The sequence below is a fragment of the Pollicipes pollicipes genome, unplaced genomic scaffold (genome assembly GCF_011947565.3).
Source record: "Pollicipes pollicipes isolate AB1234 unplaced genomic scaffold, Ppol_2.1 Scaffold_4740;HRSCAF=5597_pilon_pilon_pilon, whole genome shotgun sequence".
NCBI classification, from domain to species: Eukaryota; Metazoa; Arthropoda; class Thecostraca; order Pollicipedomorpha; family Pollicipedidae; genus Pollicipes; species Pollicipes pollicipes.
The window spans coordinates 444,146-457,313 of NW_023596545.1; the positions used below are offsets into that span (position 1 = coordinate 444,146).

The following is a 13,168-nucleotide window of genomic DNA, read 5'->3' on the forward strand; positions in this document are numbered from 1 at the left end:
CACCTCTATCGTCGACGGGCTCAAGACCAGCCTGGCGCGACGGCTCTCCGTGTTCGGCGCCACCGTGCAAGACCAGAAGTACGGGGGCTTGGTGGCGGACGGACGGGACGGGGTGGGGTGGCGCGCCGTGTTTTGTGTGGGTGGTTTGTGCGTGTGTTGATGTTACGTCCGTCCGCAGTTATGCCTGTCGACGAAGTCTGAACTCAATGTATGACTGTTCTAATGAGAACGATGCACAGGGTGGTGGTGATCTGAACTCAAGGTATGAATGTTCTAATGAGAACGATGCACATAGTGGTGGTAATCTGAACTCAAGGTATGACTGTTCTAATGAGATCGATGCACAAAGTGGCGGTAATCTGAACTCAAGGTATGACTGTTGGCCTTCTGGACTTCTGGAGGCCGTCAGGCTGCCCACCACTGACTGCCGCACCCTCGCCACCCACACAGAGATCATGATGAGGAGGTGGGCGGGCGGCGCGACTCTGTCTTCCTGCGGCCGACATCACCGCAGAGCGACGCCCAGCTGTTGCGACACGCCATTCGAGACAACCCCTTCAACAAGGTGAGGACGGCTGGCACGTGCCGGAGACGCCACCCACCACCGGAAACATCGGGCTCGCCAATACCCGAGTGGCTGCGGCGGATGTTAGAGGAACTGACAGGTCAAGTGCATGAGCCTGACGCGCTACCGCTGCTCTAGGAAAAGTGCCCTTTGCCTTGACATTACCGTTATGCAAAAGCTCGGTAGACTTTAAAACGGTCTCAGCAAGCTGCATGAGCCCACTTTCCGTGATAAGCTTGAATATTACGACATTGTCGCCGTGGCGACGGTAGACACCACAGACTACACCAGTGGGACGAAATCTAACCAGTCGTGAGAAGATCCGCCTGGAACTACAAAGCTAATTACGTGGCAGCTTGTCAGCTGGGCTGTCGCGGCGTGTCTAGCGGCGTGTGAGGCGCACGGGGACTCACCGAACGACCGACAGGCGCGCGCCAGACGGCTCCCTCACCTTCTGCTGTCTCTGTGGAGACCAAACAATCATTAGCTTATCTCCGAGGTGCTCCACGCTGCAGCTCAGCCCACGCCATGGGCACGGCGGTGCTCGCACTGACTGACCGCTGGCGTCCTGCTTGCTGGTCATTAAGTCGCCAGTGTCATTGGCCAAAGGGTAGTGTAATCACCTGCTGGATTTGTCGCTTGCCGTTGCCGGGCTGCGACTGACCCCCCCCCCCCCCTTCCTCTGCCCCGCCCCCGGCCAGCTACACTTCCGCTACACACCCGTGACCCTGATCGCACGAGGAGGACCAAGAAGTGAGTCGCACCTGCGGCGGCGGCGCATGAACGCGCGCCGCATGTCCCAGATGGTGATGCTGCCGCCGACGGCGCGACCATGCTGGCCGGGCTGGCCGAGCAGGGCGAGAGCTCCGCGCAGGATTCGCCGCTCTCGCGGGCGAGCACGCGCCGTCAGTCGCACCGCATCCGCCGCTCGCTGAAGGAGACGCCGCCGGCGCGCAGCCGCAGCAACTCACTCCAGGTGAACGGTGGCCGGAGGGTGGGGTGGGTCATGGGACATGGCGCAGCGGGGGCCGTGCACCTTGACGGTCATGTGCGCGGGAGTGTCGTCTGCGCGTGTCTCTTAGTGATTCAGTATCATCGCATGAAGGCTTGTAACGCGGCATTGTGCTCAACACAAGCGTTAAGTGTTGTTACATGGAGGGGAGTGAAAGGCGCTTCATTCTCTGGCTGAATGATGAAGATCGTTGAGGAAACTTGTGGCCATCTGGGCTGGGTGCAACCACTCCGTGGTGGCCACTGGCACCTGGTGAGGAACGAGGACTCATCCTGACACGGGATACCATGCCGTTTCATGATAAGACACGTCACACATCCACGATTACATAATGCAGATGAGAATGACGGTGACTCGTGGTACTGAAATATCTTGCAGTTGGGTTCATACTGTGAGGGACAAACATTACATGCAACGGTAATATTTGTGTTCTCACGAATCCATGACAAGGTTTTTTCCACAAAATTCCTCGTGAAACGCTACGGGTTGTAGATTTGGGGGCCGGAAATTATGCCAAGTAACCCCACGCCTCTCCGCAGCCCTCGCATCTTCAGAACGGTAACCAGCCGCCAGCCTTCGGAACGACCGCCCACAAGGTGCGCTCCGCCTGCCGTTCAGGCTCGTGACAGGCAGCAGCGCTCACTGCCGCCTTCGGCACGTCGGCTGCCAGTCAGCCGGCTTGCTCTGGTGGCTTACATATGTTAATGGGCCGCTTACGTGTGTGCGCAGCCAGAGAAGATAGGCGCCGTCAATGTCCGGTCAGCACCGAGCTAGTCTCTGCATTTTGATGCCGGCGTTGTTACTGTTATCGCAGGATCTCGAGGTCTTTGCACCTCCGTGTACGTCGGTGCCGTGTTTGACCGTACGCAGAGCTGCATGCATTATAGCCGGCACGAGCGCGGCGTTCAGCTGGCCAAGTCTGAGTGGAGAAACCCATCCTTGTGATGTTAGCAATGGAAATTTACCCGGTGTCGCATGTGTTAATAATACCTGCTTAGTGGCCACGGCGCCACCCGTGCTGGTTCCAAGCAATGAGCAATGTAATTGTTTTCCAAGCAGCGGAGGGGCGAGCATGGCCATTTTCGGTTATTTCTGTCCAGTCAGCGTCTATGAGGCCAACGCTAGATTCTCAGAAAGATAGGAGGGGGGGGGGGGGGGGCTCAGCCCCTCTGGCCGCTTAGCTCCTGCGCCCCTGTCCCGGGCCGTCTGCGCTGGCCTGTGACCACCTGGGATGACTTTTGACTGCGCCTGCTGAACCCTGACCGCCCGTGCTGACCCCTGACCGCCCGTGCTGAATCCTGTCCGCGGTTGCCGGCAGGCCTGGGTGGCCCCGTCGTTTGGCGGCGGCTCCTCATCGGCAGAGCCGGCGCGCGACGCTGAGCGCGGCGGCCACACCAACCCCACATTCGTCATCACCGAGGAGTCAGACTTCGAGTCGGAGACGGCCACGCCGCCGGTTCTCGGAGGTGTCGTCGGGCCGGCGGACGGGCGCCTCCAGCCCGCGGCGCTCCTCCGCCGAATCTCGCGGCTCGCCGACCGCGCACGACCGTCGCCGCGCGCCGGCATCGACGCATATGTCGCCAGCCACGTCACCGGTGGGCGCACTACCGGCGCAGGTCCCCGCGCGGGTCGCCCGGGTCGACGAGGGCGTCGCGGGCGCCGCGGGACCGCTCCCGGTCGCCGCAGGGGTCGCAGGGATCGCCGCAGACGCCGCGGACGCCGCAGGAGGAGCGCCAGGCGCCGGGGCTGCGCGGCGCGCAGGGCAGCGGCCGGAGCTCGCCAGATTCGACCGTCTCGGCGCCGCTGCCGCTGCGACCGGTGCCGACCATCTCGGTCACGGCGGACGAAGAGGAGCCGGCGTCGTCGGCCGTGACGGAGGAGAGTCCGCCCGACGACACGCCAGAGGTCTGCGTCAGTAAACTCTGAGGTGGGTCAGACGCGGCAGCCGGCGAACTGTGGCGCGGCGAACAGCCGCGCCAACACGGCGCCAGATTCGTGACACTCGTGGATGAGTGACGCGGTGGCGTGACGCCCACTTAGGCGCAAATAGCCGAGGCGGCGGGGGCACCAACACCAACTCCATCGACTCGGCAGTTCCTATGCAGTCTGACGAGCTTGACGGCCACGAAACTAGCGGCGGAGGTAGGAGGTGAGAATGGTACTCACACTCCCTCCACTGCTGAAGCTCAGTGTTGCCCGTCGCAGACCACGAGCTGGAAGTTTTCAAAGGAGAAGACCCGCATCCACTACGGCCTATTGCTCAAGCGTATGACACAGGCAAGCTGGAGCCGCGTGCCTGACTGCCACGCCGGCTCCTCCGTGCCGGTCAGGAATGGATACGCTTCGGACTTTCCCGATGACACCGAGGCAAGAGCACTCTCCGCTCTGCAGCGTCACGCAGCCGGGACTGTCGCCTTCCGGGAGACGCCGTTCCCAGGCAGTGGTGGTAGAGCGGCGCCGGCCGCTGGCGCCGGCCTGCGGCGCGGTCCGCTGTAGTCGCACACCTCGTGGTCTGGTCCGGTATGGCCTGGTCCAGTATGGCCTGGTCCGGTATGGTCTGGTCCGGTATGGCCTGGTCCGGTATGGCCTGGTCTGGTATGGCCTGGTCCTGTATGACCTGGTCCTGTATGGCCTGGTCCTGTATGGCCTGGTCCGGTATGGCTTGATCTAGTATGGCCTGGTCCGGTATGGAGTGGTTTGGTATGGCTTGGTCCGATATAACCTGGTCCGGTGTGGCGTGGTCCGGTATGGCGTGGTCCGGTATGGCGTGGTCCGGTATGGCGTGGTCCGGTATGGCGTGATCCGGTATGGTCTGGTCCGGTATGGTCTGGTCCGGTATGGTCTGGTCCGGTATGGTCTGGTCCGGTATGGCGTGCCGTGGTTCAGCGTATACTGGCATTTGCGGTCGGCTAGGTCGCGGCCGCGCCGGCTCTGCCTCCGCCATCAGTGTTGCCTGCGAACTAGTGCTCGGCCGTTGCTGGACAAGAGGGGAAGGCGTTACGAAGGGGAGGGGAGAGGGGTGGTCTGGTTGACAATGTAGGCTGATGGTGTGTTATAAATCCGAGTGCATGACGGAAACTGTTGAACTCAGGTGCATCCCGAGTTTTGCCAAATTGGTTGTGGCGACTTTCGACTGATGCTCCGAAGTTGAGATGTGTCTGTTTTTCTAGGAGTCGCTCATTTTTAAATGTTTTACTCTGCAGTTTAAGTGTGCTTATCAGCGTCCCAGCCGCAAAGGGATTCAAGACTGTTTTTCATTCGATGCGCCGTTTCATCAGGACCAGTCGATGGTGTAGTGCTGTAGCGTGATCCCAATCCGGCCTGTTTCACTCTCGAAACGAATGTATACATGTCTGACCTTGCAGCTGTCGGGCTCGAAACGTGCGTCTAAGCCGTGCGCAATTTACGTGTCCGTGCGCTGGCAAGCTAAGCGTTTGTATCCGCCCACTCATCGATGCAAATGGCTGAATACTAATACACGGACAACTGAAGCAAGGCAGCATCGCCGCTCGTTCCTTTCTTGTGGCTCCTTCTCTGATGACGGGAGACCATGTCTGCCTGTGTCTCCACGCTCCCGGCGCCAGTCAGCGCCCCTGGCGGCCGCTCAGTGATTCGCGGCTGATCCTGGACTGATACGACATCTCCGGTGCTCCGGGCGTTCGCTGTCGGAATCACGGGACGTCCCACACCGCTGTTGCTGAGGTGGCGCCACAAGCGGCCGTCTAGGTGGCGCTGTCGGCGGGTCAAACCGCGGAGGCCGACCGCTGCCACACAGAACTAAACCTCAAAGTTCTCCGTGATTAAAACGACCGGATGATGCCGCCACTGTTTATTTCATGTGATCGGGACCGATCAATGATCGTCTCGGGCTGAGCGCCCGGTGTGAGATCCGGCTTACTTCAGCTGAGCCAGCGCCTGGTCACCCAATCTCCACAAAGCCTGCCCCGAGGGTGCGACCGGCACGCTGTCGGCGCCGCTCGGAGCCGCCGTGCGAAGCTGACGCCTCTGCTGACGCCCTGTCAGCGGGACCATCCACTGACTGACCACGATGACGTCACTGGCCCGTGATGACGTCATCGGCCGGCAGGCGTGCAGCGCGCCGCTGGCCGGCCGCCAAGGGGTGCTTCGGTCGATGACCGACCCGGCCCCTGCCGCCGCCGGTCCACCCGCCGTCGGCCGCCGGAACGCGACCAGCCCACTCGTGGCTTTCGGCGCGTTGCATCAGCGGTGTCGGCGAGATGCATTGCTTGCGGTCGGCAGCGCGCTTGTGATGTGAGGTCATCGGGAGTATGAAGCGTTTTATTGGATTTGGGCTTATTGTTCCAACCTGGTGTGTGTCCTTCGGGGTTTATCGAAAAGCCCAGCTGTGCGAACAGACGTAGCGGAAGAGCTATACAGCGTTCCACACTGTGAAAAGGGGCTGCCAATGCCTCCTAGACCGAGTGAACTTTATTGATCGCATACCTCTCTCCATTCCCTCATGGGTAGACGGATTAACTGCGCCGCTTAACCATGGCGATGTAGTAGAACAAACGCAGTTACAAACTTCTGATTCTGTTGGGTGCGACCGGCTCCACAAAAGACGCTAGCTCAAAGGCGTGTTCCGGTTACGTGAAAGTGACGAAACGAGATGGGTCATACCAATCTGTAAAGTGACGTAGCCAGCCAAATCACATTGATAAACAATTGGTTCGCTCAAATTCGACACGCCAGGTGACAGCACGAATGCCCGGAAACATTAAGCAGAGCTTCTGGTGCCGCCCAGGGTCTCTACCACAGTGGTACCACCTCAGCCCTCGTTTTTCCGTTTGTTCGTTCGTTCGAATGAGAAGAACGCACTTAAACCACACGCTTCACAGTGAGGGTTTTCTCGAACAATAGCTCCAGCGAGCGCATAGGGAAACCAACCTAACCCGACCACAGGCTATATGTGGCTGGTGAGTAGGAAGTTCTTCGCGTTCACAATGGTTCGTTCCTGGACATCGATGTAATACGGCGTTAAATGTGTGAAAGCACGTACCGACGCTTATCGCCAGCTCCCCATCACGCTAAGGCCTAACGCCAGTACCCACTGGTTGCAAGGACGCAGCCAGTCCTTCGTTCTAGTCATCCCATCAGGCGATCATTCGTGGCCATCCACCTGGGCTACACCTGGACAACCGGCGCTTGACTCCTGTGCACGTGACGCTCAGTCTGTGCCTCGCAGCCGGCTCGCCTGCGGCTGTTGGTCTGCCGGCGGCGGCAGACGACAGGCGCCCGAAGGCGGCGGGCCTCCGCCAGCGGTTGGCCCGCTGCCAGCACGGTCTGCCGTGGCGGACCGGCTGCCCTGGCTGCGTCTGCCGCTGCCGCCCGGGGCCAGGCGGCGACCCCCGCTGATCCCAGCAACAGGCTGGCCTCGGCAGTCACTGCTGGACTGCCTGGAGGGGCAGGCTGCCTGTGTTGGCAGCGGAAGCGTGACGCCTCGTTGACACTGTTCGTCTGAAGCGGGGAGAGGCAGGGGGGGGGGGGGGTACTGGCGGACCGCGGACGGGAAACCTGGCCTGCTACGTCGAAGGGGACGAGATTGTCTGTCTCCTGTGGTCTTCGGGGACGAATGGGCGGCCTCAGGTGCTGTTTGACAAGTGGATGTCGGCGTCGGCACTTATCAGTACCGACGTTGTTTGACGCATCACCCCGATCAGGGGGATTGGCGGACGCCACTAGATTCGAGTGACGTCATCTACAGCAGTTACAGACGTGCTTCCCCAGCATGCGTACACAGAGCGGTACCTAGCAACTCAAGTTCTCGACAAATAAATCCGACATGTTTGACCACATGTCATTCCTGTGATCTTGCAGCGCATTTCCACCTGACATTACTCATCAAACGTCTAGCAAAAAAGGTTTCAGGTAGCAACAAACAGCATAAAACTGGCGTTTGCTGAATGTCCTGTGTCGTGAAAGGTGTTCTTTTCCCTGTGGCCGCAAGTACATTTGCAACATTTGCGTGCACGTGCGCGCAGTATGCACTCCAGAGCGCGCACAAATTATTCTGTCCATTCCCTGTCGCGCTTGCAAATAAAAATGCTGCACACTTACATTCCCAGTGTAATATTTCGCTTGTTTGTTATCATTATGCCTCTCTCCCCCACATGACACCGCACTGCAAATGTCACGTAAACAGCACACACGTAATCGATTTTGTCATCGGGTCGGAACTCGCCAACATCCAGAGCTGGCAGCCATGGCCGCTGGCTCATCGCCGCGACGCCGCCGTCGTCCTTCGTCCGCACCATCGGCGGTGTTGGTCGGAGGGTCACGCCGACGGCCCTGTCCGCGCGTAATGGGAGGGCGGGCGCGCGCGTGCCAAGCCGCCCCGAGCCGAACGCATCGAAGCGGCGCCAATTCAGCCGCCGGCTCATAAAGCAAACAGCGCCACTACCTCGAACCGGCGGTAGGTGCGCCGTCCCGCCGCACCTCCTGTCTGGGTCTGAGCCCGGCTCTGGCTCGGTGGCGGAGCGCCGACAGAGGCGTGGTGACCCTCCGGCCGTCCCTACCAGACCGTCCGCGGTACGCGCCTACTCCGAACGCGACCCGGCTCCACTGCCAGCGGCCGCGGTGCCAGCGCCGGCGTCAACTTCGCGGAAGGCGATGCGCCCGCCACCTGTCGGTCGCACGCGGAACTCCGAGGATCGGGAAGGAGGGTGGGCTTTGCCCAGTTTCTTTGTCCTGTAAATTATGGAGAACGGAATCATGGCTAGGAACCTGATGTCACCAAGTCTGTTGTTTTTCTCCGGCAACGTGTGAGCAAACCGAAAAGGACCGGAGCATTACCTGTTGTGATGGCGCAGGACCTACAAAACTCCCCACAAGTCATGTTCAATAGCATTAACGTTTCATGCCTTCGGCACAATATAACTTTAGTAAAACCAGGCTAAAGTCAATGTCCTGAACTCGTCTGTCGAAAGCCAAGGAGACAGCTGCCAATCTGACAGACTTGTCACGAGTGCATTCTTGAACCAGTCTTAAAGTGAGGAACGCCTCCCCGCATCAAAAACAATGACTCGGAACGTCCCGATAGTGCGTTGTCGGATGCAATACAGCTCAGTTTAATTCCGAGGCACCCACACCTGAAGAGGACCGCGTCGCATCCCCAGATCGGCTTCCCGTACCATCAGCCACTGGCACAGAAGAAGCAACCACCCATCACAGACCAACACCAGGGCAAGCAGAGCTTCGTCTATCACAGTTACAGTGAAAAGATGAATCTTTCACGGTGCTAAAAACTCTCCGTCATTCCGTTCTGTCCATTCCACCAACTTATGTTTCGAAACTACGCCCAGGTATGTTAAGACCTGTCCTCTCTGTGTCACGGAATTGGATGGCCAGCAAGTGTGCCACTTTCTTTGGTGCGAGCGGTCAAACGACGCTTTTCAAGGGACAAGGACGATGCATTTGATCGGGATATCTAGCGCATATGCCGACAATGTTTCGATTGTGGCAAATTTCGGTTACATACTGCAGAGCACGACTATTTTAGATAACTGCCAGGCTTGTGAAAAGCGGCTAAGATGCGTTCTCCTGTACTTAAATGCTTGGAGAAATTGGATATCATTTGCTTACGAGACACATGGTGTGCACATCATAACTTAGCTAAATCGACTTTTGGCATGCATACGCTTTTGTTTTGATGGCTGTGATTGAGCTGAGGCAGGCAAATTCCCATCCAAAGGATTCTCCACCAAATAGGAAAAAGGGTCTTGGAGAAAGGGAGTGCATGTGATGTAACCAGATTATGTCCCAGTAAAAAGGGCAACAGTCCAGGCAACGCCGAAAGGAATGTGACGTTGACTGGAATGTGGTGTTGCCACGCGCTCTGCACTGGTTTCAACTTGCATTCCAGTGATTACTAATAGCTCCGGATCAGGCTGCTGATAGCTGATGACTAAATCACTACCGGAGACGGATCCAAGACTCCAGCGTCGGGCCAGATTGCTCGCAGTTGAAAATATTTCCATCCTGTTTTTCACGCCAGATACGCATACTGAATGCATAACAGCTTCGAGTTCGAATCGACCCATAAACTGCAACGGCAATGAACATTGCTGCGTGTCCCGCGGGAGGGAAGTCGAGCGGAAAACTCCAAGAGAAATCATCCATAAAACATTCGATCCTTGCCGGGACCAACGGTCCCTCTGCCTTTCACTGTCTCAGTTACCTTGATGGTGACATTTTTGTGAGATCCTCTTCTTGGAAGCTGGGACTGCGCCAACGTCTGCAGCACATTGGACTGACGCAACCTCCGGGTCAAGAGGCCGGTAAACACCAGGTTGGCGAGTCCTGCCGAGCCGCTGGTCCAGGCCGATCAACACTGTTGATTGCCAGCTCAGAGAATACGGCGCACGGCAGAAATGTTCATACCTCACCCCCCCCCCCCCCGCCCTCGGGCGCTTCACCGGGCACCAGCTGTGGGATGCGGGGGCGTGCGAGCGAGTGGGCGCGGCCCATCACACGGCGATGGGGTCGGCGTCATTGCAGGCCATTCAGCGCGGCAAGTGGAGGAGTGCCACCAAGCGGGTGTGGGCGGCTCCCGTCAGTCGCTGATCAGCGGCTCTGTTCACACTTCACAGACACTGCGCGATTGGTGACTCTGTGAAGCGTAATTCGGGGGGGGGGGGGGTGGACTTGTGGGAAACATCTCCAGTGGAGTCACAGTCCCGACTAATGAAAGTGCATTCAGCTTGCTACATGCGCTGGAACGAAACCTTCCCGTGTTGGCGGCAATTAGGTTCAATAGCGACACGTGTGCTGTCAAATCCTTTGCTGAAACGGAAACTATACGCTGTACAAGTGAACTCGAGTTGCCCTCATAACTGCGCTGGCCAGTCTCAGTTTGTCAGCGACAAAACCGGCGGAGAAGATGTTATGGTCACGCGGCTGTGACATATTCAGAACATGTGACATCCGGGCGTTCACCCAGGATTTTCGCATAGCGGGAGGGAGGGGATGTAAAGGAGCACTATAGCTGAGGACACCACCAAAATTTTCCTGTTTCATGTTGTTGACCTGCGGCGATATATGTGGGGGCAGGAATGGGGGTGGGAGTGGAAGTGGAGGTGAAGGTGGGTGGGGTAGAGGTGATGGTGGGTGGAAAGGAGTGTCGCACCAACCAAGCGGATTTTTTCATCCAAATCTGTGTTATTTTCCGGGGTTGTTTTCTAGTCGTTTGAAAAAGCTCCTTGATCTTCCTCACCCAGCAGGGAGAAGAAATGTCCTGGGAAAATGGAAGGAAAGGGACACAATTGACTGTTCGACATGAACTCACAATAAGATTCTGAGACGGCCTTCAGTACGCTTCCATCGATTTGGGCCGATCAATTTAACAATGCTCCCTGATTCTGAATCACACTCGGTTCTTAGTTGTTGACGGTGGAAATCCTTATCACTGTGCGTGTGAGTCTGCATAGGAACCTACAGCTCGCGGTCATTTCACCCATTTGAAGGAGAACTGTTAAACCTGGAAGAAGCCTTTCCTACAGCATGCTACAGTTTCTCGTCTAGAGCATTCCAGCACGAAGAAATTGAGCGGAATACTGTTCCTATTTAAAACAGCACAACTGTTAGGTGTACTGTTACTATTTGACCTTATCTGACTTCTTCCTCCGTATGGTATTCCCTTAAACCACACCAAACGTTAAGATTTGAAGCAATGACATGAATGTGTTCTTAACATAGCAATCGTTTTAACCATGTCTTTTCAACCTCCTTCTTGTCTAATTCAACCGTAGTTTTAGTCTTTATCTCCCAGCTGTACCACCAAGATGAGATAACATTTCCTAAGCTCCCCAACTGTCTGAGAATTTAGAACTGACCCTGGACGTCGACTATAAAGAGTTAACCAAAGTGACAAAGACAGCCGAATTCCCAGCTTAAGAAAGCTTCAATTGTTCCCGTGTAGCCATCTGAGAGTATCGTCGTGATTTTTAACGTATTTCCTATCCACCGTACTTGTTGAAAATGTAAAACTATTTCAGGCAGCAAGTTGTAAAAAGAGCTAATGCAGAAAGCTGACTTAAGTGCAATGCAACTTGCGCATAAACGTGGATTTATCATAAAAATGTGTTTGTGGGTTAGCGTTTAAACAAGACTATCGACATCACTTAAGCAAGCCATTGAAATCTTCAAGCACGTCATTTTCTCTTGTGGGGATAATGCTTTCATACCAACTATAGGAGAGCGCTGACTCAGTTTACTTGGTATAATAGTTTTAATTTTAAATATGAGTATATTTGGTTGTATTATATACATTTTAATTTTATAGAGTTATATATATTAATAGTTTTAACTTTTCTGTGTAATAGTTTCTGTAGATCGGCACATTCGTTCGTTCGTTAATATCTTAGCTTCTAATGTATACGGAAATCACCTCTCGTAACGATTTCTGCAGCATACATATAAAATACATTTATATGATGCGGATTGTTTGGTCGGCGATTGAATGCGCGTGGGCAAAAATGGCAATCACATAATCGCTTCGATTGTCTCTTATTTACATAAACAACTGATGATAAACTGCTGGTGTGAATCAACGCCAAATCATATCAAAGCTGGCCCCGTGGCACCTGTTGCAAGCTTTTCATGAGAGCGTTCACTTAGGTAGGACCTGCTTCACAGCTTTTTTCTTAAGCCACAACAGCAGTGGGGCGTCTTACTGAGCTGCCGATGATAGAACAACAGCCGGAGGTTGGCACTTTGACACTGCAGTCCACCGTTTCATGGAGTTTCGCTCAAGCTTGCACGTGCACACCACTGACTCCACCAGCCCCACATCATGACAGAGAACGTGGATGGCTGTTCCCACACGAATAGCCGAGGTCGCTTATGTTGATAAATTTCGTAGCGATGGCTGCTGAGACCGGATTGAAGGTCACTGACCCGGCCTGCGCGAGTGCATCACACTCGCTTGCCATTACCGCTCTCTCTCTCTCTCTCTCTCTCTCTCTCTCTCTCTCTCTCTCTCTCTCTCTCTCTCTCTCTCTCTCTCTCTCTCTCTCTCTCTCTCTCTCTCTCTCTCTCTCTTCTCTCCTCTCTTCTCTCTCTCTCTCTCTCTCTCTCTCTCTCTCTCTCTCTCTCTCTCTCTCTCTTCTCTCTCTCCTCTCTTCTCTCTCTCTCTCTCTCTCTCTCTTCTCTCCTCTCGCTCCTCTCTCTCTCTCTCTCTCTTCTCTCCTCTCTCTCTCGCTCTCTCTCTCTCTCTCTCCCTCTCTCTCTCTCTCTCTCGCTCTCTCGCTCTCTCTCTCTCTCGCTCTTTCTCTCTCTCTCTCTCTCTCTCTCTCTCTCTCTCTCTTCTCTCTCTCTCTTCTCTTATCTCTCTCTCTCTTCTCTCTCTCTCTCTCTCTCTCATTCTCTCTCTCTCTCTCTCTCTCTCTCTCGCTCTCTTCTCTCTCTCTCTCTCTCTCTCTCTCTCTCCCCCTCCCCCTCTCACTTTCTCGCTCTTTCTCTCCTCTCTCGCTCTCGCATATCACCATACGTAGTGCGTATGTATATACCCACTTCATGATTCATTTTTTCAAGGGATCGTGTCCGCACGTAGTCACACCCCTTTTATGGCGCGC

At 55.8% G+C, this 13,168-nt stretch overlaps 1 protein-coding gene and 1 long non-coding RNA gene across 2 annotated transcripts; both read left to right on the top strand.

The window, feature by feature from the left end:
* On the top strand, nucleotides 1–1,282 carry LOC119098595 (uncharacterized). Its single transcript, XR_005094268.1, has 3 exons — nucleotides 1–78; nucleotides 451–565; nucleotides 1,267–1,282. It is a non-coding gene; the product is annotated as an uncharacterized LOC119098595 (long non-coding RNA).
* Nucleotides 1,283–1,397: 115 nt separating this feature from the next.
* LOC119098827 (uncharacterized) lies at nucleotides 1,398–3,503 on the top strand. The gene is made up of 4 exons (XM_037221876.1): nucleotides 1,398–1,541; nucleotides 2,117–2,173; nucleotides 2,896–3,033; nucleotides 3,339–3,503. The coding sequence occupies exons 1-4, from the start codon at nucleotides 1,398–1,400 to the stop codon at nucleotides 3,501–3,503; spliced, it is 504 nt and encodes a 167-aa protein (XP_037077771.1).
* Nucleotides 3,504–13,168: the final 9,665 nt, after the last annotated feature.